Source organism: Sturnus vulgaris, chromosome 8 (genome assembly GCF_052056855.1).
Source record: "Sturnus vulgaris isolate bStuVul1 chromosome 8, bStuVul1.hap1, whole genome shotgun sequence".
Classification (NCBI taxonomy): domain Eukaryota; kingdom Metazoa; phylum Chordata; class Aves; order Passeriformes; family Sturnidae; genus Sturnus; species Sturnus vulgaris.
The window spans coordinates 37,994,760-38,016,922 of NC_142250.1; the positions used below are offsets into that span (position 1 = coordinate 37,994,760).

At 44.9% G+C, this 22,163-nt stretch overlaps 1 protein-coding gene across 2 annotated transcripts in view; it reads left to right on the top strand.

Annotated features, from left to right (window-relative positions):
* INPP5A (inositol polyphosphate-5-phosphatase A) overlaps window positions 1-22,163 on the top strand; it is a 168,563-nt gene that overhangs the window by 104,091 nt on the left and 42,309 nt on the right. For both annotated transcript variants that reach the window (XM_014890666.2, XM_088169487.1), the window contains exon 9: window positions 7,207-7,291. In XM_014890666.2, coding sequence (XP_014746152.1) covers window positions 7,207-7,291 — 85 coding nt within the window. The remainder of the gene's footprint in view (window positions 1-7,206; window positions 7,292-22,163) is intronic.

The window sequence follows — 22,163 nt, forward strand, 5'->3', positions numbered from 1 at the left end:
GGAAGAGCTGGGATGGCTTGGGCTTCATGCAGAAGGAGAGGGCAGTTACCTCTGGTGTGCTGAGCACCAAGTGTCACCAGCACCGAGGAGCTCAGAAACGACGGGGAACGATGTTAATACCCCATGGTAAAGCAAACAGTCGAAAAGACTTGCAGTTTCACTGGTTTCTCCTTGGAGTTTTCTCTTGTATCAGCCGAGGAGCACGGAAATGTCTTTGTGTGATCACTCCAGTGCTGTGTTGTCCTGCAGCAGAATTGACAAGTCCTTACATCATTATCCAGGGCTGCTATTTCATTAGGCGAATGTCAGTGTCAGGTAAGATCATGGGTTTGTCAATATAATGAAAATACCAGTCAAGTGAGGAAAAAGTCACAATTTTCCAGCTCTAAAAATTGATTTTTATTGCTCTTCTTGTAATCCTTTCTTTGGATTAAGTATTTATTATTGATGTGGTCTTTCTTTTAATCTTAATAGCTGCTGACATTGTAATTAATTAAAAAATACAACATTTTTGCCCAAATGGCACTATATTGAAATTAAAAGTGAACATCACATATTAGTTAAACAGCCCTGGCAAATGTCTTGAGTGCTAAGATGATTGCCTAAGCTTCTTGACAATTCCCTTCATCTTGCTGTATGGTGCTTGACCTTTTGAGATATTTTGGTGTTATTAATAGGTTTTAGCCATTATATCAGAAAGAACAAGGCACAAAAATATTATAAACTTTATCTTTTTAATGACAGCACTACACCACCTTGGGCATGCCAATGAAGGCACTTCCATTATGGCTTTTGAGGCACACTAAAACTATCAGTCACCAGGTAACTCGTACTCAGAATTGATGAGGGTTTTTCTGGAATATGTCTCCAAATGTGTATTTGAAATTGCAAAAGGGTGCGAGCTGAGGCCACTGGAGCTGCAGAGGGAGGTGGTGCACGGGGCAGGGCAGGGTTCTCTTCCTGAGCTGTCTCTGAAACCTCTGCTGGAGGGGACCGGCTCTCCAGGTGTGAGTAAAACGTCAGTAAGAAGAGGCAGTGCGATAGGAGCAGCAGAAATCCGAATGGTCTGGGTGGTGTAAGGCAGAACGTGGTGATTCCATCTCCCTGGGCTTGCTTTCCCTGGCGGGGCTGTGGCACAGCTTTCAGTGCTGTCGTTCCTGGCCTTTCCAGCAGAAGTCACTGCAGGAGCTGTTACTGGCCCTGGTTCCGGATCCCTGGGGAGAGGCTCTGGGGAACTTTGTCATCCAGGGCCACCTGCCAGCTCTTGGCTTTGCCAGCAGCGTGGCCACTCGTGTTCCCTGCTGGGCTGGCCAGGAGGGCGAGTGCAGTGCCCGGGGCAGTGACCCCTGCCATGGTCAGGGTGGGGGGTCCGGGGCTTCCCTGGGCACTGCAGCCCTGTGAGAGGATTTTCACAGCCCCTGTGGGACCCAGCCCGTGGCAGCTGCAAACAGAGGCTGTGGCTCCAGCCCTGCACGGGTCGGCAGGGAGCCGTGAGCAGCTTGTCCTGGTGGTCAGGAGGGAGCTGATGCTCTTGTCGTGGTGTGTTAGTTCTGATCTCCATATTCCTTCACTTAGGAGAGCACGTTTCATACAGGCAGCCGCATGTTAAGGTTCCTTCCAACCCAAACCATTCTGTGATTCTCTGTCCTTTGTAAAAGTTTTTGTGTCTGTAACTCCCATGCGTGGATAATGCACAGAAATAAATAGGTTGTGGAGAGACGTGTGAGAAAGATGGAACGGCTCATATCAGCTGGTATTTATCTTAAACACATTCAGTTAATATAAAAATTTGCTCACTGAATAAAATATGGCTTGACCTTTGGATTGTTTCTTCCCAAGAAATGTGACAGTGTCCCTCCTTCTCCCCCATTCAGCCTGCTTGGCAGAGCTGCACGGTTTTTGTTTTGTTTTGTTATGTTATTGTTGTGTTTTAAAAAAACCAGAACCCTCAAGCCCCTCTTTTCAGCGGTGTCAAGTTAGGATGAATTGGCCAGGGAGGCATGTTTATAGACTGTGTGAAGAACTTTGTCTTTGTGTGGGAATGCTGGTGACACTGGTATGGCTTGCCTGAATGAACTGTGATGCCGTGGCTAATAAGGTGTCCTGCTGGGCGTCCTGCAGCCTTTCTCAGACCTCCCACCTAATGCCATTCAGCTCCAGCTCAGTGGAGCTAATTTTTCCCATTCCCTCAATTCTTTAGGCCTCCTTACAAACAGAAAAGTCAACTTTCACACCGAGGAGAAGATAAGTGCTTTAGGAAATAATCGTGTAAACAGAATGTTACCTTCTGACCTGCTGCTGATACCTTGGTCTGGGACAAAACCCAGCTGGCTATTGCATTCGACATGGCTATTAAAGGAATAATGCTGCTGATCCTCCTTACAAAGTGCCCTGAGAAATGGTTTAGCCAAATCACAGTGCCTCCTGTCACACTGAATCATGTTCAGCTGCTCTCTTCCATGACCAAACTGCTGATATTTAACTGCTTCCTTGTCTTCTCCATTCTGTGAAGAGGGGACAGTATAGGAGGGGAAAAGTATGAAAGCAAGGGCAAGTTGATCCTCGAATTTTCTGGCTGAATTTCAGTGCTTTGAAGTATGTATGCAGTGCCCCGTGAAGCATTTATAAAAGAGGTGCATTTCATCAAGTAACTTTATTTTTAGCTACTACAATGAGTACTTTAAATAAATTGCAAAAGGATTTCAGTGATTCCAATTGAACAGAATTGTTCACTTTAGGACTGCACTGAACTCTGTTCTGTGCGGCAACTGAAATGAATAAATAAGCCCAGATTTCCAGTAGTATTGAGGAGAGGAACCTCTGCCTGTTCCTGGTTTTACTCTTGGTAGGGATCTGACATTCCCTAAGTGGCTTTGAGGAAACTTTGCCTTCCCAGTGGGCACAGCTGGCACTGCCAGCCGGGCTGGGGTGTCCCTCTGGCAGAGGAGTTTGGGGTGCCCAGGCTCCCGAGCCATGGCATGGGGGTCCCCCCTGCCCCGACCCCTCCCCTCCCAGCAGCAGCACAGCTCAGCCAGGTTCCTCAAAATTCACCTGAGGCCCCCAGAATAACAGATGGATTTGTCACAGGACAGGGGGCAGGCTCTGCTGGGGAATGGGATGGGTTTGCCCAAAGCCTGACTGACACAGGGAGCAGGGGTGCCTCCAGTGCCACAGCCTGGGAGGCTCTTGATGATACCCAGAGCCAGCCAAATTGCAGTTGTTAAACCAAAATAGAAATTATATTTATTTTGCAGCAAAGAAATTTCAGCAGTAATTTGGTGTTAATTTGCAGTGACAGTCAAGTTTACTCCTTAAAAAAAGTACAAATTGTGGATTTAACTCATCAAAACATTTCAGCGTGGGGATAACTTGGACTGTAAACTCTACTTGAAAGTAACAATTGCTTGAATGTTTTCTTCTCTTACTGCCCTGTCATGCCTAAAAAGCTCTTAGGCTCTTTCATTCAGCCTGTCTGCCACTTCTCCAAATACAACCAGATGTGAAGATAGACACAAACCTGTTCAGTGCAGAAAGCTTTCAGACTAGTGCCATCAATTAAAAAAGTAGAATTAGTTTGAAACTGGCAAAATAACAAAGGTAATGTGTTCCAGGCCTGAAGAATCTGCTATCAAGGACTCCCTGTGCAATTACAAGTTCTGTGATTTTGGAATTGGTAGAGGAGAAATCATCTGTGGTGTTTATAGTTGTGTGCTCTAACGTTTACCAGGGACAGCAGTAAGCCCAGATGGGAGCATGCTTTTTTCCCAGTGCAGCTGATTTGCCAGTTTGTTATATTGATTGATCTGCCAGTTTATTATATTGATATCCAGAATGTGCAGAAGTAAAGATCTTTCTTTGGTGTGTTTTCAAACATGTTAAGAACTCTTTTCCCATAAGCAATTCCTTCTGGAGCAAGAGCAAAGGATGAGAAGGGTGAATGTGTTCTTCCACGCTTCTCAAAACGAAGATTTCTCGTTCTGGAAAGGAGGGGCTGGCTGTCATGTGTTGCAAGAGTTTTCTGTTCCATTTGCTTTGGAGTTTTGGATCCACTCTGAAGCCCTGTCCCCTCGCACAGGTCCCAGCAGCAGCATGGCCAGCAGTGGCACTGGTGACTTTGTGGCTTGCAGAGCTGTGGAAGGGAAGTCCTGTGCCTTCTGTACAGCCATGAAATCCTTCACTGACTCACCTGTTGTGTCATGAGCTGTCCAAAGTTGTACAGGAGCAGAGCCTTCAGGGAAACCCTTTGGGATGAGCTGGTAAAAGTTGTTAAAGGAAATGGCACTGGGTCCTCCCACTAAAACCATAGGATTTATACTGGTGACATGGGCTGTCTGCTTTCTTTTTTTATGGTACAGATTTATCACTTCATTGAGTGATTCATGGTGGCAATTCAAAGGACTATTTGATTCGTGGTTAAAGGAAGGATATTTTTTAGAAACAAAAAGCAAAGGAGAATGATGGAGATTTGGAAGCCTTCCTAGTTTTTCTGCAATAACTCTTCTTTTTTTTTTTTTTTTTTTAATTGTCTTCTGAATTCTCAGTTGCCTTTACTCATGCTGGACTGTACATATTTATGGCTTAGAGCATGGAAACACAAGGAGCAGAGGACTTTAGCTGAGGTGCCACCCCAGGTTCCCTGTGCCCCTGGCCAGGCTGGCTGTTTGCAGTGCCCCATTTCTGCCCCAGTGCCCTCCTCAGTGACAGGGCACATGGCTCTGCTCTTCTCACTGCCAGCTCCTTTGCACACTTGGGGTCTGACTCTGAAAGCACATTTGGGAAAACTGGTCCTTGTGCCATTGATTCAGGGCAGTCACAGAGCTGTCAAAGTTCCAAACTGCTGAAAGATTTGGGAGCTCTTGAATTAATAGTAAGCTCCACTTACTGATAGTAATGACAAGGACAGTGGGTTACATACCTGTGTTGAGTTGAGGCACTTGAAGGAATTTCCATTGTTAGGTACCTCACATCACTTAGTGCATAAATGTGTGCATCCTTTGCTGTGCCACTGTGGGAATTTTCTCGTGCACCTGAATTGATTTCAGCACTGTGAAAAGAGATGTGTCAGAAGCCACTTGGAGCATCATTCTGGAGAAGTAACATTTGGACTCTATGGTGAGACACTCTTTCTAAAATGTCCAAATGAGAAAGCTACGAGGGGAGAAACTGGATAAAATTATCAGTTGTAGAGCTGGCATTGATTTGTATGCAAATCATGTTTAAATCAGGTAATGTGCTATGGACTGTGAAATGGCTGAGTTTGAATTAACTGATCAGAAGCAGACTGATCAGCTGGTTTGGTCATCGGTCTGGAGACATTTTCAGAGATTATTTTTGGAATGGTCTGTTTATTTGGAAAATCTGTCTGCATAATTCAATCACAGGCATGGTTCTCATAATCCCAATTTGTTTCAAGAGGCCTTCAATGGACCTTGATGACATTCCTGCAAAATCTGTCACCCCTCTGTCAGCAGAAAATGGCAACGGGCAGAGCCAAGGCTGATACTTGACTCAGGACAGCTGCTAAAGCAAAGTGTGTTGTTGTGATGTGGAAATTGCAGATCCCATTTTGCAATGATAGTGTTAGCAAACTGTGGCAATGTAAATGGTTTCACTTTTAAGTTCTCATTTTCCTGCAATTTTCCATGAGGGCACTAATCAAAGTAATGTTTTGTGCAGGTCAGGAGTGACAGCTTTTTCTCAGGGCTTGCTGGGAGCTGACAGTGGGCAGTATTTATTAACAGTGCCTGCAATAATCTGTCAGCTAAATGGAGGACTGGAGATTTTCATAGGGGAAACAGATAAGTCTTTGCAAGAGATTTTCTTCAAATGATCAGTGTCTTAGGCCCAATGCACATTATTTTTTCTGTGGAATAATATTCCTTATGTAATAGATTAGTGTTGATGAAAACGGTGAGGTTTTCAGAGGAGAGGCAGTATCTCATTACAGATCCAGTGTTACATCTTTCCTTGTAGCTTTGGTGATAAATGGGTGTAGTGGCAGAACTAAAAGCCCTGTGGAGCAATTGCCTGCTGGGGCAGCAATGCTGGGCAGCCTTACCTGTCTGTGAGCCCCAGGCTCACCTGCACTCACTGACAGTGTAATAATGCTCTCATATTGGTGTGTTCCCAGCATGTTCACAGCCTATTGCCTGCATTCATTCCTTAGCTCTCACGTCTTGCACACCCAGGGGGGCTCTGTGCATTTTGTCTGTATGAATTCTTTGTGGCTGTGGCAGTCGAGTTTTGGGTGTTTCATATCTTCTTACTTATCTTTACTGATAGGAGATGAATTCTATTGATTCCTGGTTTGAAAGTAAGCGTGATGTGGTGGATTTCTAAATGCCAAGATCTCTGGCAGCTGTAAAATTGTGTATTGTTGAGAGTACCTCCCAACTGTTGTTAATAATAGATCGGCTAATAATATAATGACACTTTTTAATAATACAAGATTTGAAAGGTGGATGGTAATGCTGCATCTCCCTGGGCAGGACTGAGCAAAGGCTTGAGGAAAAAGTCAATCTTCATAGCTGGAGCAATTACTTGTTAGGTGTTAGCTACAGCCTCAGCAAAAGTGAGCTGTGAACAGCAGAGTCTGGAGAGAGCTGTGGCCACTCTGGGATGCTCAGTGTGTCACATGGGATGATTGATCTCTAGCCCTGCCATGTCGCTTCTCATGTGCTTCACAAAGTACCCAAAAGCACTGGTAACATTGCTTATATATCAGTTATACATTGGTTATATATAAAAAATATATATATTGGTAACATTGCTTAAATATCAGAAAACTCAGACATACTCTGAACTCACCATTCATTCTGCATTCCTAATCCTTGCCTGCCCAGCCCAAAACCATATCCTTAAACTTTCCAAGGTGTGAGGGAGCTCCATGATACCCTCAAGATTTCCATGGTCCCCAAATGCCACTTCTGCAAGATTCGTGTGAGCTGCTGCAAATGCACTTTCCCCAGCTTGCTCTGTCAGCCAGGCTTGGGAAATCAGATGCACAGGGGCTGGAGATAGAATTGCCCAAGCAAAGAAAATCAACTGGAAAATATGGGTAATATATTTGTCCAGTATAAACTGGTAGTTTTGATGGTTCCAGTAATTATTTCTGAGACTGTGCTTAAGGATAACTTGTGTGTCTTTGTACATTCTTGCATATGTGTAAAGCTGAATGACAGGTTTGTTCTGTTTTCTTTTTTCCAGAATTATAGATCAGCGGTTTGAGAAAGTTTCATATTTTGTCTTTGGAGATTTCAACTTTAGACTGGATGCCAAAGCAGTAGTAGAGGTAGGATTTCTCTTTTTGTTCTGTTGTTGACCCTACCAGTTTGATTTATCTTTTTTTTTTTCCCTGTAGAAAACGTAAAAGTGACTTAACAAAGTAATGTTAATATTGACATCAGACTTGGCCAGGACTACTTCTAACAGGAACATCCAACAAGTAACTAACATCGTGTAGTTGTGACTTTTGCCATCTCCTTATAGCTCACAGTGAATCAGAATAATTTCCTGCAGATGGAGGAAGTGCTGCATTACCTTCCTACTCTGAGGGAAAACAAGAGGCATTTCCTAAATGTCCATGATAGAACTGCACACTTCTAAAGTACAGGCAGTCATCAGTACAGACCTTTGTGCCAGTAACATCTTGATGTGACTGGGAGATGTGGATAAAGCCAAAAGAATGTACTAAACCTTTTTCATTATGAGTTGAGATAACCTTGACTTGAATGCTGAAGCTCCAGGAAAGGTGGTGTCAGAAATAACACCCAGACTGAAAACCAGTTGAATCTTCTGTTTTCCCACTTTAATTCTCTGAAGTATTGCAATGTCTTGGTGTCCTTGAGGGTAGGCATGTATCTTTTAAGCCAAAAGTTTTTATTTTGTAAATCAAACTGTGGGAAATGTCCTGTGTGCCAAAGGCTTCCCCCATTGAGGTGCTGTGCTGTTCTCCTTCCTTACAGAATGGGGAGTCCAACTGTTGGAAAACAGGAGTTTGATGTTACAGCATATGGAACCAATATCTTCTTGGAATCCTTTCTGTAGGGCAGTCATTTAGGCCAGAAGTTTAAAGCACAGCTGAAGTGAAAGTCAAGTCACTCATTCAGAATTTGTAGCTTCACCCTGCATTTGTTAAAGGTTAAAACCTGCTCTGCTTCCCTGTGGCTACCACAGTTATCATCAATGTTCAGAGAACATTCAGAGAACTATTAGCCCTTTTCCTCTCTAGTGGTGTGGTGGTGTTGCTGCTGTCTGGGAGCCCCTGTCAGTCACTCTGCAGCACAGGTACCTCTGATGAAGGGTGCCCCAAACTTTCCCTGGCTTACAAACGGCCAGCAGTCTGCAAGACTGGAACTGCAGAGGGTGTTTGCTTTGGTACCAATGCATTAACATTTCTCCCTTCATGTCTGTGAGTTTCAAAACCATCCCCATCAAACAGAATAGTGTCACTAACCCCACAGGATGGAAACTGAGTGAGCTGCAGAGCGAGGAGAGTGAAGCCAGGGGTTCTGCCCTGACACAGCACTCTGCATCCTGGGAGTGCCTTACCCTTGCTGGTTTATGTTGCTGCATGTGAGCACAAAAGGTGTCATTGGAAGATGAATCAAATTCCTGTTCTCATTCTTGCTTCCTAAGGTGCAAGCCTGTGTGAGTGTACAAAGCACTAGAATAATACAGATTTTCTGTTGTTTTCTTGGAGAAGTGGCATAGCCCAGTAATCAGAACTTCACCAAGCCACTCTGCAATTTTAATTAGGCATAATGGAAACGGATTCAGAAACTTCCACTTCCAGTTTATACATGGTCAGCTAAAGCCACAGTAAGTTTGTTTTGTAGTGTTCTGTACTTGGTGCAGTTTATAAATCTGTATGTCAGCAGACCCCAGAGCTGTAAGAAACAGTTGTGTGATGTGTCTGGGGCTGCTCTGGGCACCAGGGCTGTCCTGGGGAGTTCACAGTCAGTGCACAGCACTGGCACCAGGGGCTGGCTCTGGGTGGAACATCAGTTCCTAAAGTAGAATTTGGAAGGACAGAGCTATAGCCCACCTCCGGAGGGAATTGTACTGGATAGGACCTGGTGTTCTGGTTGTGTTTAGGATCCAGGCCCAAGCCACGAGCAGCTTGTGAAGGCTGTGACTCCAGATGCCATTTTTCTGGAGCTGGCAGAGTGCTGTGACCACAGCGTGTGCAGCTGGCAGGGGCAGAGCAGCAGCAAGAGCAGCCAGAGCTGCTTCTGTGCCAGGGCTCAGTGCCAGCCCCGGGGTGAGCCCTGCCCAGCTGGGAGCCTCCAAAGGCTCTCCCAGTCCTTCTGTGTTTAAACCTGGGCCCGTGCACATGGGTGTTCACCACTCCTTGCACTCTGCAGCATGGAGTTCAGACTGGGAATTGTAAGGGTTAATGCATTGACCTGTCATCTTTGTGTATGTTACTAAATTTATCTCTGCTTTTCCTGCTGACCTTTTGAATTCCCTCTTGAGACCACAGCCTCTGAATGCTGTAACACTGAGATGCTACGAGCAAGGCTTGTGCTGTGTAAATGCAGACTGTGCTTACATCATAGACATGGAAAGTGTTTGTAAATAATCTCCCAATTAAGCCGTTGAGAGGGAGAATCTGAGAGCTGTTCAGAATGTGCAGTGTCCTAAATCAGATGCAAAAAATGTTGGGCGTATTAATTCATAATTAATTGACTATAAATCATTAATATGTAATTTATTGAGCACTTATGGGAGCCTTAATTTAAAGTCACATTGATTTCCTTGCTAGGAAAATCTGCTTTCCTGTTGTTGGAGCCATCCAGGGGAGGCTGTTGGCACGTGGGCAGTGCCAGGTGCTCTTTGAGGTGGCCCCAGTGAATCTTCAGCTGGGTTTGCTGCTCAGTTCTGACCTTGGCAGCATCCCTGGGGCCAGACCCCAGCACATCCCACTGGGACCAGTGCCTCTCTCTAAGGAAGGTGAATACCAGTGCTTTTATGTTGTACAGAAAATCTCCCATTAGAGTCCAGCCTCCTGGAGGACAGCACCCTGCTCCAGGCAGCAAAAACAGCCCTTGTGGTTACAAAATGTGTTTATTAAGGCAGTAACTGCAGAAGGAAAATCTACCTTTCCTTGGGTTTTGGTCCCTTTAAGGTGTGCTGTAAGACCTGAATCTTCTGTCTGACAGCCAGGTAAATTCACTTAATGCTATATTGGCAAAGGTGGCTGAGGATTTGCTGCTGTTTAAATTTAAAGTTTTGCCTACTGATTTTTTTTAATGCTAGACTTTTTTGGGTGTTACAGCATTCTGATTATTTGCCCACTCCTTTCAGATACCTTCCAGCACCTCTATTCCCAGCACATATGGAAGTGTTTGCAACATATAAAAAAGAATACAAACTTTTATATTGGTTCAACTACAAATTCGAGTCTATAACTTCTCTGCAGTGTCTCTATACAAGTGTTGTCACAGCATTTCACAGAAACATGAATGTGTGATGTTTCTTTGTGCAGGAGACAGCTTTCCTATAATTTTCCCGAAAGTTCTGCTCTCCCCTTTCAAAGCTGACACAGGTCACTGTAATCTTTGCATTTACAGAAGTACATTGCAAATGTATCATTGCATGTGTGCCAAAGGTACTTTTTCTGCTCCTGGAAAATTATCTTCTAAAACTCAGTAGAAAGGAGATTTGATGAGGTGATTTCAAAGAAATCTGCAGCAGCAGTGAGACATACCATAGGCTGAACTTGAAGAACATTCCAGAAATTTAATCATTATCATGAGTAAGTTTTGGTTCTTTAAAAGCTAATACATTACATGCTTGAAAGTTCTGAAATCAGACAACCTAACTGTCACCTGAATAAAATCAGGATACTAAAATCTCTGAGCATGTTAAGAGTAAGAAGGGAGCAGGAGTTTGGAGGGGGATCAATGATGGGGTTTATTACCAAGAGCTGAGGAGGTCCTGTTATTTTTGTTTGAGGTGAGAAATGAGGGCAGTGAAGTGACTGTGGGTGACCACATGGAAGAACAAGTTAATTCTCTCTGCTGTGGTGGCTGCTGCAGAGCTTATGGGGTTTCCTGTGTGACAGGTCCAAGGCCACTCTGATCCCCACTTTTACCTGGTTTTTTACTGTGAACAGCTCACTTGCATCTCTCGTGTTCTGTGAGCTGCCCAGGCAGGTGCTGGTGTTGGTGTGGAAGCAGAACTGGAGCCGTGGCCACTGTCTGTGGCTGCTGGTAGCCCTGTCCCACGGGCTGGCACCTGGGGCTGCCACAGGCAGGACTTTCCTGTTCTTTGGCACAGAAGGTGCTGAAGAAAGAGAGAGATTTCCCGTTCCAGCTGGCCCAGGCACTGTGCTGGAGCTTGGAGCTGCTTCTCTGCTGTGCCTGCCCCAGCCCAAAGCATCTCAGCTCGCAGCTCTGGCTCTGCTCATCCAGAGATCTTTTCTGCTCCTGTCCCACTTTACCACTCTTGCTCTGTTTTAGTCACCATTCAAGTGTTTTAAGTGGTCAGTTCTTAAGTTTTCAGTGGCTTTAGACCAAGGAAGAGTACTTTTTTTCAGTGACCTGGCCGTAGTAACAATCTGTATTAATCTCTGAGAATTACTTTAGTATTTAAATAAGTTATTAATTGAAGCTCTAAACACTAAACTTCTTCTTCCAATACATCCATTTTAGGAAAGTATAAACAGGCCTGAGAAACTGGGCTTATTTTAACTGTTGGGAGTAAAACTCTGACACTGCTGATTCAGGAGTCTCTTAGAAAAGTACCTTGTACTTCCAAGAAAAAAAATTAAAATTGTGTGTTTGCTCCTCAGTCCCAAGAACAGCAGCTCAGTAACGAGTTCAGCTTGTCAGGCCTTAGGAGAAAGTCACATTAATCACAAAATCCATTTGCTCAAGGTAAACCATAGCCTTGCCTTGTATCCAGGAAAAAACAGGTTTGATTTTTTTCTTCACTAAAGCACATTTTGTTAGGGTTGGTGGTAGCTTGGTAGGCTGGAGCAGGATTAAGTGTATCATATATGAAAATTTATAAAGGTAGCAGCAGAAGTGGGATTTCAGGATTCCAGATATTTTGGCTTATAAAAAGCTTTCAAGCTCTACCTGCAGAAAAAGAAATCATGTCCTCATCTTAAAACTCAGAATTAACCTTGTCCACCCACCCTGTCTGCTCCATGGGTTCCAGTCAACCAGAATATTTCCTTTCTAGACTTCTGCCAAGGAGCCCTTTGATAAGCCAGGACTGGAATTGCTGATTAAATGTTTTTTAAAAGGTAATAACTGCTCATGAGAATTTACATGTCTGGCTCCATCATTCACTCTCGCTGTGCCTCTCTGCCACCTCTGACCATGTGATTTTATATTATCTGATAAAATAGGAACTTCATTCTGGCTTGACTTTTTAGCTCCCACTGTAGTGCTGATGCTGCAGCCAATGCCATAATTTCCATTTGCTCACGCTGCCTTGGCACAAGGTGCTCCTTGACTGGGAACAAGGCAGAGGGATGTGGAATCCCTTATCCAGGGCTTGTGCCAGCAGAGCCTGGAGGAGCTGTGCTGGCACTGCCACCGTGCCTGCTGCACAGTGGGGACCCTTCCTCTGGGACAGCACTCGCTCTCTGCAGCAAACATCTCTGGGGCACAATAAAAGCTTTTCACATCTGAATGGTTGATTTCGATCTTACTCAAATCTGAAAAAATATTTTAAGTTGAATTTGTTTCATCCCGTGCATTGGACACTAATAAGGATCTTTGCAAACTCCAACCAACAAATGATCCATTAGTAATTGTCATGAAAAAGATTAATAGTTAATTAGACAATAATAACTGATTTGAAAAGCTGATTCAAGTGAGGTAGTCAGGTGATGGAGACTGAATTATCTCCTGCTTGGTACAGATGTGCTTTCCTGGACAAAAACAGGTCACCTGTCAGGATGGAGCTCTTGCTGTCCTCGTGCATTCAGGAGACACCAGCAACCAGCTGGCTGTCTTGTCAGGTGCAAATGTGTGTGTGTGTGTGTTTTATAATCTAAGTAGTATTTGCAGAAGGTGCTTTGAATGCATCAGGAAAAGGGCGTGAAAGATTTGCACATTCTCGTTGATACAAATACAGCAATGATTTTTTTTTTTATTGTGACTTACTTTGCTTTGAGAAATCAATAAAGTTCCATTGCATTAAAAATACTGACATGGCATAAAAAGCAAGTGCCTGTTGTTGTGGGTGTACTCAATTGTGCCTCCCTGTTCCAAACCAGAGCAGACTGTTACCTTTCCTGGGCAGTGATAACATGCAGGTTGTCACTGGTGCCCATTTGGGATATCAGGTGCAGCCATTGAATTCATGGCCAAGTGCAGAGCTCCAGGAGGTCTTGCTCCATAGTGGCTGGTGGTTAAAAACTGTTACAGGGTTCCCTTCCCCCTGTAAAGTGATACTAAACCATTCCTGTAAGAGAAAAAACACATTGCTATATTTCTTGGATAAACCAGCACATGATGGAATAAATCAATAGGCTGCAAGTTTCAGGTCATGTTTTCATTCCAGTTAGGAATGTTAGAAAGCATGTAAAATCCTGGATTGGTTTTATAATCTCAAACAGTTCACTGTAAAAGCCTTCCTCACATAAAGATTTGAACATTCTTTGCAAGCTCAAATGCTTCTAGGAAATGCTGGAAACAGCATCCTTTGTAAAATGAAAGTGTAATAAAGATTTGTTAAATTAAAATGCATACAATTTCAGGTCTAATAAGGAGAGCCTTATTAATGTAGGTAAATGGCAGCAACACATCTGAGGCACCTGCTAAATGTCCATTATAAATTACTCTCACAGACATTATGATGAGTTTTATATTGTAGCCAGACTTACAAAAAGCATGCAGATTGCTTCCCCGGGGGGCTGGATATATTTACTTAACAGTGTAGTTAATTGCAATTATTTATTTTCCCGTGATTGCAAATGGCCTCTGCGTTAAAGGTACATGTGGCTACGAGGAATTATTCAATTACCTCTGTTAGAGGCTCGGGCAAAGCCGAGCTGGGGCTCCCAGAGGCCGGGCTGCAGTGTATTAACTCAATCTGCTCCACAGCTCTCTGCAGCCACGAGTCCTCTCAGCACAGCAAAGCCTGAGAAATGCTCATTACCCTGCAGCTGATTTCGTGACATCTTTCATCCCATGCTGATGCTGCCACACGCATTGGCAAGATTCATAGGAGGTTAATTAAATCCATCTTCAAAACAACGAGGGGCCAATGAGCCATATCCCCGTTGCAATAGTAAATTAAATGATGCAATTGTTTCTACTTCCATCACAGATAAGGGGAGAGATGAGTGAAGGGATTGTTCCCTGGCTGCCTCCTCTGGGGCCCCAGAGGGTCTCAGAGCATGTGGCCAGAAACCTGCTTTTAATTTGTGCCTGCAGGAAGGGATGGCACTGCTCTCAGCAGGCAGGGGTCCTGCACAGCGTTATCCTGTGAGGGATGACTGAAAACGGGATAATCCTGGGAGGGATGGCTGAAAACGGGATAATCCTGTGAGGGATGGCTGAAAATGAAGTTTATGACTCTGTGTAAACGGGGTTTACCCCGTGTAGGATGGCTCTGTGTAAATGGGGTTTATCCCGTGTAGGATGGCTCTGTGTAAATGGGGTTTATCCCATGGAGGATGGCTCTGTGTAAATGGGGTTTACCCCGTGTGGGTTGGCTCTGTGTAAATGGGGTTTATTCCGTGTAGGATGGCTCTGTGTAAATGGGGTTTATCCCGTGTAGGATGGCTCTGTGTAAATGGGGTTATCCCATGGAGGATGGCTCTGTGTAAATGGGGTTTATTCCGTGTAGGATGGCTCTGTGTAAATGGGGTTTATTCCGTGTAGGATGGCTCTGTGTAAATGGGGTCCCTTGGCAATGGGGCCGAGCCCTCCTCAGCCTCTGGTGCGAGTTCAGACAACCACGCTGAGAAAGCACAACAGAAAAGATGATCTGTTCATCAAACCTGGCACTGCCTGCTCCCCTAATTAAAACGCACACAAATTAAATACAATTATCTGGTGCTGTCTGACAGGGCTTGGTGTCATTCGGCCGATGAATCCTGCGGTCTGTGCCGTGCCCACGGTGTCTGTGTGTCTGTCTGCGTGTCAGTGTCAGTGAGTGTCTGTGTGTGTGTGTGTGTCAGTGTGTCTGTGTGTCTGTGTGTGTATCTGTGTCTGTGTGTCTGTCTGCGTGTCAGTGTCAGTGAGTGTGTGTGTGTGTGTGTGTATCTGTGTCTGTGTCAGTGTGTCTGTGTGTCTGTGTGTGTGTGTCAGTGTGTCTGTCTGTGTGTGTCTGTGTGTCAGTGTGTCAGTGTGTCCGTCTGTGTGTCTGTCTGTGTGTGCCCTCAGCTGGCAGCTGTGCCCTGGGCTGGCAGTGACAGCGGTGCCAGCAGCGCCGTCCCCAGCCCCACACCTGCCACCATCACCTGCCGGCAGTGCAGGGACGCTGGCACGGGGCACCCTGCAGTGCTGGCTGTCACCGGGACACCTGTGGCACCTGCCAGCTCCTGACCAGGTCCTGCAGGGCGCCTGGCAGCTTTTCCTGGGCTCAGAGCTCCTGACCAGGTCCTGCAGGGCACCTGGCAGCTTTTCCTGGGCTCAGAGCTCCTGACCAGGTCCTGCAGGGCACCTGGCAGCTTTCCTGGGCTGCCAGCTCCAGAGGCTTTGTGCAGGTGCAGGGACAGCTCAGCAATGGCTGCAGGTGATGCCGTGCTGATGCCAGGCCAGGGACCCAGCTGGAACTGTACCTGTCTGTCTGCAGGAGGCAGGTTGGTGTCTGCTGCAGGACACACTGAGATGTGTCTGCCAAACTTTTTGACGTGCCCGGGGTTTTTCCCGTGTGACATGGGGAGCGTTGGAGGCGGAACAGGGGGAGCAATTCATCCCCAGATTATGGGGAGCAGTTCATCCCCAGATTATGGGGAAGAGTTCATCCCCAGATTATGGGGAGCAGTTCATCCCCAGAATAAAGAGAGCATTTCATCCTCAGATTATGGGGAGCAGTTCATCCCATGCTTACCTTCATTTCAAGCAAGGGCACTCATCTGTTCTTGGGCAGGGCAAGAGGGCTCGTGGTGCAGCAGGGAAGGTGGCTACAAAATCACACATAAAACCAACCAGTCATAAGAGCTGGGCTTTCAAGTTACTCTCACCTAGGCAGGTGTAGTTTGAATAACTCAGTCGAGTATTGTAACACCTAATGCAAATCTGTAAGAATTACTTTAATAAAGCCACTTGTTAATTGTTTTTTTGCTTATCTCTAGTGTAGAAACTTACCAGCTCAAATGGGGCAAAACATCACCTAGATAGGGTAGATACTATAATATCCCTTTTAAAATAATTATTTCATTTTAGAAGGAATAGATGTACCTACAAAAAAATGCATTCTTTTTACATTTCAGTTTATTCTTGGGTGTTACTCAATACAAAATTCTAACATCTATCATGCACTGGTATTTGAAAGGGACCCACTGGTGATCTAAAACAAAAGGCAAGGGGAAGGGGAGGCTTGCACTCTCTATATTTGCAGTGTATGAAAAGCCTGTGTATACCTATGTTCATTGCCATAAATGGAAGCCTGGAGGGAGTTTTTTTCCAAAATAAATCACACTGTATATTAAAGAATGGTATCAGAAATGCTTATCAGAAACAAAATTGGGTAGAAAGAATAAGGTATCTATGTGAAAATCAAGGAACAGGATCATGTTTGCCTCTATCATCAGCAGCTCCTGTTCCAATGGCAAATTTTATTCTTGAGTTGGAATCAGAAATACAGTGAGAGTTGCTGATCCAAATGCACAAAATCTGGATGTGTGTGCAGATATGTTAAAACATTTTAAAAATTATTTATTTTACCTGAAAATATGGAGTCTCAAAAGTTGTAGAAAAGAGCACTAAGATACCAAGATAGATACTCTGTTAAAAAAGAAAAACTTTATTTCAATTTAGATTTGACCAGTGCTAAATGTGAGGATGGACAAACGGTGATGCCTGAAGTGTGTAAAGCTCATTTGTGGTAGGATGTTGTGTGGGCAGCAAATGATGGTGGTGAGAGACACCAGTTGCTGTTGCATTAAATCGTTGGGCTTGTCATTGAAACCTTGGTCACATGTGTTTCCACTGCAGTTAAAGGCTCCTTACCAAACTGGGGTGAAGTGTCTGGACAGATGCAGCCCCCCAGCCTCCCCAGCTGGGCTTTGTGCCTGTCCCAGGGTGCAGGAGCCTCCTGCTCAGGGCACCTTTGTGGGGTCAGTGCCTTGGAGCTGTGGGGATGAAGGTGTTCAGAATATTGTTGGGCTCTACCTTACAGTGCAGCCTTGTGTTACTCTTTGGCAGACAGATTTTTATTTGTTTCTCTTCCTTCCAGCTCCTCCAGCCCTCTCTGTTCTTTCACTGTAAATCAGCATGGACCTCAGCATTAATTTTGAGAAAGTTCAGGAAACACACCCTGAACTGCTTGGCATCTTGGGATAAGCACTTGCAGCTTGTTCATTTCTCTCTCGTGGTTCTTGCTCTCACAGTTCTGGGGCAGAGGGGTAAGACAGGACAGCAGCTTCTGTTCCTCAGCCCTTCTGAGGAGGACTCACACAGTGGGAATTTTCAAAAAAAAATTGTCTTGGATACAGGTCTCCACTGTATTTTATCACGTGCATTGTTAAATGGAACTTTGACTTTCTAATCTACATGATGTGTCTGCAAATCTGTCTTTATTAGTATTGATAATTCAGACAGCAATTTTACCTTTGTCAGAATAGGATTTCCCATAATGTGCCATTTTTTCCCAGTCCCAATCTGAGATGAGAATTTGACATTTCAAAGCAAAATATGCAAAGTGGCAATCTAATAATAATCTCAAATCAGCTGTAATAATTGCTGTAACGTTTAGGTTGCTCCTTCTCCAAGGAAAGAAGGATAAAGCTTCCTGGCCCTTTATGTAGTCATGCAGCAATGGGTCACCTTTGCCTGGCACCGCGTGGCAAGGGAGGTTCTCCATGTCCTGCACTGCATGAAATCCCTGTTCTACCTTAGTGAGCCCTCGTTTCCTCTCACACAGAGGCCAAAGGAGTGGGGAGGGGGCAGGATGCAAATTCTAGCAGTGACTGAGACATTACATCCTGTGAAAATTTTATTATCCTATCTCCGCCTTACTAAAATCTCATCCTGAATTCTCACATTACTGCTTACACAAGAAGTGTGTTAGGATGTAATTTGCAGCTCTTTCAAGCTTTCACAAGGGTAATTAATGTGTAATATTTTAATATGTAAAGCTGTTAAGGGGTTAAAGCCAATTGTATGAAAAGAGATTATAGGATCTTTATCACATGTTGTTTATCTGATCAACAGTTAACAATTTAAGACAGTATTATCCTAGTAAAAAGAAGATTTGTTTCAGATACTGACATAAACATCCCCTCATAATAGTGGCTTTTCATTTACTGCGTTGCAATGTACCATAAGCTTAAAGGCACAACAGCTTCTTTGTGAGTCTCAATAATGCCCGTCCAGAGTGATGTCAGTCAATTTTTGACCTATACAGTCTGATGTTATTCTCAACGATCATGGAATAGATTTTTTTTTTTTAATGAGTGAAGAGTATGCCAGTAAAATCCTTGAAAATTATCGTATTTCTTCATGGCATCTTCCTCTGGAAGAAAAAGGTTTATTACCACACAGACCTTTCTGTGAAGTCGTGTTCTGGCTTGGTTTTTGTTGTTTTCTTTGTAGCTGACTTTACACACTTTCCGTGTAACTTGCCCTTTCAGTGGGACAAATACTCACAATTAAATAGCACTTTCTGGTAAAGGCAGGAAAAGAAACAGGATATATGAGCCAGCCCCTGGTAGGAGCAGGTTCAGAGCTCAGCTCTCCTGGTGTGGGGGGTCAGCTCCCTTGTGCTCCCTGGAGCTGTTCCTGCAGGGTGGGCAGCGAGGCTGTGGGGTGGCCAGGGCTCATCTGGGGTGCACAGAATGCCTGGGGGGACTGTCCCTGCTGGCACAGCTGAGGGGACACTCCCCATCCCGAGCCAGGCACGGGGAAGGGGCAGCTCTGACCCCCTGGCACAGAAAGGTGTGCTCAGCCTCTGCTGCTGTCCTGGCACAAAAGGGAGGCAATCAGCTTCTGGGGAAAAACATCCCAGCACCTTCCTGGGGAAACACACCCCAGCATCTTCCTGGGGAAAAACATCCCAGCACCTTCCTGGGGAAAAACATCCCAGCATCTTCCTGGGGAAAAACACCCCAGCATCTTCCTGGGGACAAATATCACAGCATCTTCCTGGGCTCTGGGTGAGGAGTGAGTGAGGCACATCTGCCCAGCCCTGCCAGGCAGGAGCACAGCAGAGCACGGACTGAGGCACAGCTCTGCCGTGTGGTGCAGGCAGCTCTGACAGGTACAGGCTGCTCTCTGACAGGTGCAGGCTGCTCTGACAGGTGCAGGCAGCTCTCACAGGCACAGGCTGCTCTGACAGGTACAGGCTGCTCTGACAGGTACAGGCAGCTCTGACAGGTGCAGGCAACTCTGACAGGTACAGGCAGCTCTGACAGGTGCAGGCAACTCTGACAGGTACAGGCAGCTCTCTGACAGGTACAGGCAGCTCTGACAGGTACAGGCTGCTCTGACAGGTACAGGCAGCTCTCACAGGTGCAGGCAGCTCTGACAGGTACAGGCTGCTCTGACAGGCACAGGCTGCTCTCTGACAGGTACAGGCTGCTCTCTCTCCAGCCTCAGCAAGGCTGGCATGGATTCCAGGGCACTGCTGCTGGCTGCATCCAGCTCTGCTCCTCACAGCAGCTTCTGCAAGCCTCAGATCCACTGCTCCCTCCGAGACAGGCAAGCAAGGCATGTAGTGCCTGAAGTGAGTTGGACTCCAGTGTGGGTCCTGTATTTCCCCCTCAGTGTCATTTGGGGCTTTTTTAGTCATGGGGTCTCTGCAGTGCAGTCCCTGAGCTGCTCTTGGAGAAGCATCTCGAGATTTCAGCTGCACTGCTGTGTGTTCCCTTCAGAGGGAAGGTGGCAGTGTCACAGGAGGTGGCACTGTGCTACCCCATCACCACCAGCTCCAGAGCAGCCAAGTGTGTGCTAAGTGCTTCTGTGACAACAGCTGAACTAAAGCAAGCCAGACGTCCAGAGTATACAAGAGATTTAAATTAAGATTGCCAGAGTGGGATGGAAATTTGTTTTTCTTCTGTCTGCTGGGTATTTTACATTATATAAAATAAATACTAGATGATAATTGCCAGTAGGGTGTCTTGTATTGATTTAATTCAATAAGCAACTTCACCTCCACCTTTTGCATGCACTTGCTTTAAAGTATATGCATTATGAAGGCAGTGATTCAAAGTCTTTAGGAAATCAATACCCAGACAGGATTCTGTTCTTCAAATATTGACAGCAGAATAACTCTAAGAAACAATGACAAACAATAAAAGCGGGGTTAGACGAAATGAAGGCTGCAATTCTTCTGTTGTTAGGCTGTGCAGAGGGCTCAAACCACTGCCTGATGCTGCATATTATATGTGCTTCAGCAAACAGCTGTCAGAATTTCTGGTGAAACCTGTGACCACTGAAATAAAAGCCAGTTTCTGCCAGTGATTCCTCTACAGATGGCTGTTTCATCTGATTTTTTGCCGTTAACTGGTACAGATTTCTTTCAGCCATGTGTGTGCACTGGGAAAATACAGAAGGGTATTGATAGACTGTTAGCATTAACATTGTTCCCACCTTTGATAATTTCTCCAGAAGTAAATGGAACTTGCCCTGAAGCTGGTGAAGTACAGATTTTTAACTGATCAAATCTATGTACTAGTTCATAGTGGGTTTGTAGTGGTAATTTTAAAATCCATTAATGTGGGCAGCTGAAGTTCCTGTACACTGAGTATAGTTCTCAGAAGTCAAAGTATATCTTTTATGGAGTAAAACATGTCACAGTTAGTGCAAACTGCACTGGTTGCTTAGCTGACAGCAGTTGTGAAATCCCAGTGTAGATTGTTCAGCACTGCAGCTACAAGCAGTACTGCACTATTAGCACTCATGCAGAAAAGACATTCTCTCAATGCCATTCAAAAACATCTTCTGTTTTGGTTGTCTCACTCTGAAATACCTGAAGGCAGTCCAAAAATTCAGATGGATATAAATTTTCTTTCCCTTAGGTGTGGAAGGCTTATGAAGGATAGCTCTTTACAGTATTACCCCACTTGTGAATGTCATTGAAAGAGTCACCCTTATTTTTGTTTCTGTCCTGTATTTTTGCAGTTTTAACAAGTGCTGAATTTCACAAGGACGTCAGTACTGTAGCCATAAAAGGTTCAAGAGCTCTGTTCACATCTGGAAGCAGAAAAATCATTACGTTTTTCCCTGAATGTACTGGAAATCTCCTAAACTTGACGTGTTTGTGTATCATTTAAAAATGAAGGAAAGTTTTGAGCCACCAGTGCCTGAGTGATGTTTCCTGACAGATCAGTCAGGAGAAGGAATTTAAAGAGTACGAATGGCTGATTGTAATTACCCATCTGTAACCAACAGGCTTGAAAGTTGATTTAGAACAAATTGGTGTACCTGGGACATTACAGAATTTTAGAAGAAAAATTTTTCCTGTAGTTGAGGGGGAAGAAAGGAAGGAGGCACAAGCAAGGTTTTCAGTAGCTGAAGTCTCATTAGCTTGGTGTTCGTTTCAGGCAACGTAAGGCAAGAGTTGATAATGAGAAGAAAATTGAGAGAGAAAATGCAGTCACAAAACATGCTTGAACAAGGCAGTTTGTCCTGAGATTTACAACTTGGATGAAAGTGGTGAAGTGAAATCAAGTGATGCTATGGCAAGATGAGTTTGTTGCAAACACCAGTGTGTAACTTTGTTTGGCTGTGTTGCACATGCAGGAGCACCAAGGGCTCAGTGGCAGGGACACCAAAGGCAAACAGCTGAACTCAGCTCCCACAGCAATGCCATGGCACACCCACTCAGGCTTCTTCAGGTCAATTTATTGTAATTGTGTACCTGGCTTTGCATGTGGCTGCTGAGCCCGTGCACTGAGATCCACTGCACACCTCCATGCATTGCAACATCACAGTTTGGTGTGAGAGGAGAGCAAAGCTCTCTCCTCTTTCCCAGGCACTGGGCCAGGCCTGAGTGCCAGGGAGGAGTTGATTTTAGAGCAAAGCTGAGCC